Source organism: Notothenia coriiceps, unplaced genomic scaffold, assembly GCF_000735185.1.
Source record: "Notothenia coriiceps isolate Sejong01 unplaced genomic scaffold, NC01 NC01_scaffold00021102, whole genome shotgun sequence".
In the NCBI taxonomy this organism is placed as follows: Eukaryota; Metazoa; Chordata; class Actinopteri; order Perciformes; family Nototheniidae; genus Notothenia; species Notothenia coriiceps.
The window spans coordinates 52-3,409 of NW_011353803.1; the positions used below are offsets into that span (position 1 = coordinate 52).

At 40.6% G+C, this 3,358-nt stretch overlaps 1 protein-coding gene across 1 annotated transcript; it reads right to left on the reverse strand.

Moving 5' to 3' along the window:
- Positions 1 to 1,668: 1,668 nt before the first annotated feature.
- Positions 1,669 to 2,630, reverse strand: LOC104953108 (casein kinase II subunit alpha-like). Its single transcript, XM_010780038.1, has 3 exons — positions 2,114 to 2,630; positions 1,908 to 2,019; positions 1,669 to 1,821 (listed from the first exon to the last, which is right to left on the reverse strand). The coding sequence occupies exons 1-3, from the start codon at positions 2,212 to 2,214 to the stop codon at positions 1,669 to 1,671; spliced, it is 366 nt and encodes a 121-aa protein (XP_010778340.1). The 5' UTR covers positions 2,215 to 2,630.
- Positions 2,631 to 3,358: the final 728 nt, after the last annotated feature.

Consider the following 3,358-nt stretch of genomic DNA (forward strand, 5'->3'; position numbering starts at 1 on the left):
TTGCTCAATTCCTTTTTGGGGAATCTGTGAAGAACATGACAACAGCTGCACTACTGGTGTTTTGTATACCAGCAATTGAGGGTGGACAAGTTTCCTACCACTTTAGTTTCAAATAATTGTGTTAATTACTTATTGTAAAGCATTTGAACATTATTTTGTGTCACATGTTCATTATTAAGTTGATGTATAACTGTATAGTATCTTAATTATTTAAAATATAAGGTGACTAAAAATGGCAACCGTATTTTCAGTTTTGGCAACCAAAAGCTGATGCCTGGTTGCCAGCCTGGCAACCACTTTTAAAAGTTAGCGTTGAGCCCTGTAGAGGGGAAAAAAATTCACCATCTTGACTAATGGAATAAGGGTTGGAGCTTAAACTTTTCAACGTTCAATTTTAAGGACCACCCTACTGAGGCTAAACTTCAAGGTTGATGAGGGAGGGGTAAATGCTGTTGGAATTTGAATAAAACTCACCAGGAGAGTTTTCTTGACTATCATACCGAATTCCGGAGGTTGGAGCTTCAAATAAATGAATTTGAAAATGTACATGGCGCTAAGGACCACCCTACTGTGGATACGTTTTCATAATCTGGAAGTCGTTTGACTTTACAATTAAATCCCAGAATTAATTTAGAAAAAAGGCATAGTCTTCAACAAGTTCAACTTCATATCCTCGCCAGGCTACTCCCAAAGATTACAAGAACATTTATACATTACAGTACTAAACAAAATGAAGCTGAAACAGGAAAATGTAATGCCTGTTATCTCAAATGGGTAAATTGCTTTTCTGTTAATTGAGTTATTGTGTCGACTCTGGGCACAATGAATTGAGGGAGATAAATTAGCCCATAGTTTCACTGCAGTTTCATTGTAAAGAATACAATATGCTATGGGGCACAGGTGTTCTTTTCCTATTTCCACCTCTGCATTTCTCCTAATCTTTATTTCAATAATCCATTCAAACGTCGGTCATCAGTAAAGGATGAGGATGTTATCATCCCCTGGGGTCTGACCGTTGTTTTTGAAACGCGACAGTTGTTTTTTATCTGTCATCTATCTAAAATTTGACTAATCCTTGCGCTACATGAAACGCAAACTTTAAAGCACAAAAGGCACTTTTAGTTGCTACATTATTTGACTTCCACTGCTTTGTTCCTGGGACTTATTAACTATAAAGGAATAATATACCTTTGAGCATCCTCCAACTTTGAAAGAAATCTGTTGTCCCTCTAAAGGTGACATGCTTTGCTTAATCAACATAAGGCTAATATATGATAATTGTAATGTATGTGATGATCAAACTATCATTGGTTGTGCTGAGGTTAATATATTTTGATGGCGTATCATAGTTGTTTTAGGTTAAAGTGAATACAATAGTCTCATTTTTGCAGTGTGAAAGACCTGTGAACTCCTGCATCTTATAAAGCAATATACCAACAGTCCATTATTTGGGGAGAGTCGTGACACAACCTAGAAAGGGTGTTAAACAGCTTAGACACATTCATCTAACTTACAGCCAGAGCTGGCTCAGTACTTACAGACACATACTTCCCAAGCAAAAGGGTTAACCTTGCACAGGTGGCGGGCTCGCATCGCTATTGGTACAGTGACGATATTTCAGAACCCCCAACATACACAACATAAGTTTGTTGAAAACAAACATATCAATTAAATATGGCCTTTGCTGCAGTTATGACCAAAGTGTGAAGCGTTACTTACTACAGGGTCTTTCACAATATCAATGAGGGAGATGATGTTAGGACCTCCACGTAGGTTCTCCAAAATCTTGATCTCACGCTTGATTTTCTTTTTCTTCACAGGCTAAAAGGGAAAAGGGGAGGCAGAGTTAGGCAGATTGAATTAAAGCATGTGATCATAAATCAGAGCTTCTTCCTGTAAGGATTTACCTTGAGTATCTTCACCACCACCTTCTCATTGTTGGTGATGTTGATTGCTTCAAAGACTTCGCTGTACTTGCCACGTCCGAGCTTACGCACCAATTGAAAGTCATCCTGATTCCTGTGAAGGAAAAAAAACAAAAAAACATTAGCTGGATTGAAGAGTTGTCGAGCCGCATACTGCAAAAGTTGTTTAATGTCTGCAAGGTTATTACCCCCATTCCACCACATGGGACTCATAGTCCCAGTACTCCCTTGGCCGGTGAGTGTTGACCTCGGTGTACACTCGGGCCCGGCTCGGCACGGGTCCTGACATGTCCGACAGCTTGGCAGAGATGGTCGAGAACTCTCACTGCAGCGGAAGACTGTTGGAGTACAGGGAGGATGGGTGGGAGGGAGGAAGAGGAGGGAAAGTAGGGGGTGAAGGGGTTGATCCCTACAGGGCAAAGGGTTTGGGGGGGGCTTTGCCTGAGGACGGGGGAAGGGGCCACCAGGGGCACGGTGGGATAGCTGAAAACGAGGGTGAGAGAGGAAATGATGGATTAGAACATTCAAATGTTTCTATTTGACAGATAAAGGTGTCAGCAGTGTCTCAACAGAGAATCCACAAATAATAACACCAGTGCATGACGGCCATAAATACACAAACAATAAATCATTTTACTTGTCATCTGATTTTCTTGGGTTTCAATAGGGTTGCAGCAGGTATGTTATATGCTGTAGTCAGGTGATTTAAATGTATCAATGAAAGGAAGAAGTGTAGGCTACATGATAAGAAGGGAATACAGTTTGAATAAAAGTAATAAAGTACAGTGTAACACTGTACTTTATTACTTTTTAATGTAATACTTTGTTACTGTACGATATCAATAACAATAATCCACAGCTCCTCTCTCTGCTCCAGAGGATAACAAAAATTTGGGGCGGCCCCCCCGGGGGGGGTACCCAGGCAGCACCCTGCCAAGGCAGTAAACCTAGGGGAAACACTGTGGTTGCTGAGTTAATCGCAATGGCAAAAAAGGCCCACACTATCGATAAAATACCATTATCCAACAATACAATAAAACGTTGCATCGATGACATGTCAGTAGATATAGAAACTGTCCTAACTGAAAAAATACAGCGAATTGGCAAATTTGCTCTGCAAGTTGATGATTCAACAGACATAAGTGGCCACTGTCAACTCATTGCCAACGTGAGATATGTTGACGGAGAATCCATTGAGAACTTTTTTTTTTTGCAAAGAATTACACACAAATGCAACCGGAGAGGAAATTTACAAGACCACAGCTGACAGAACAGGGTTTAAACTGGGGGATTTGCCAAAGCATTTGCAGCGACAGGGCTGCCTCAATGCGCACAAAACTCAGCCACATTGCCTGTGACTACCCGATCTGCAGCTCTGCCCGATATTATTTGTTGTATTTCATTTTACAAGTTTTTTCAGGGATGGCCTACAA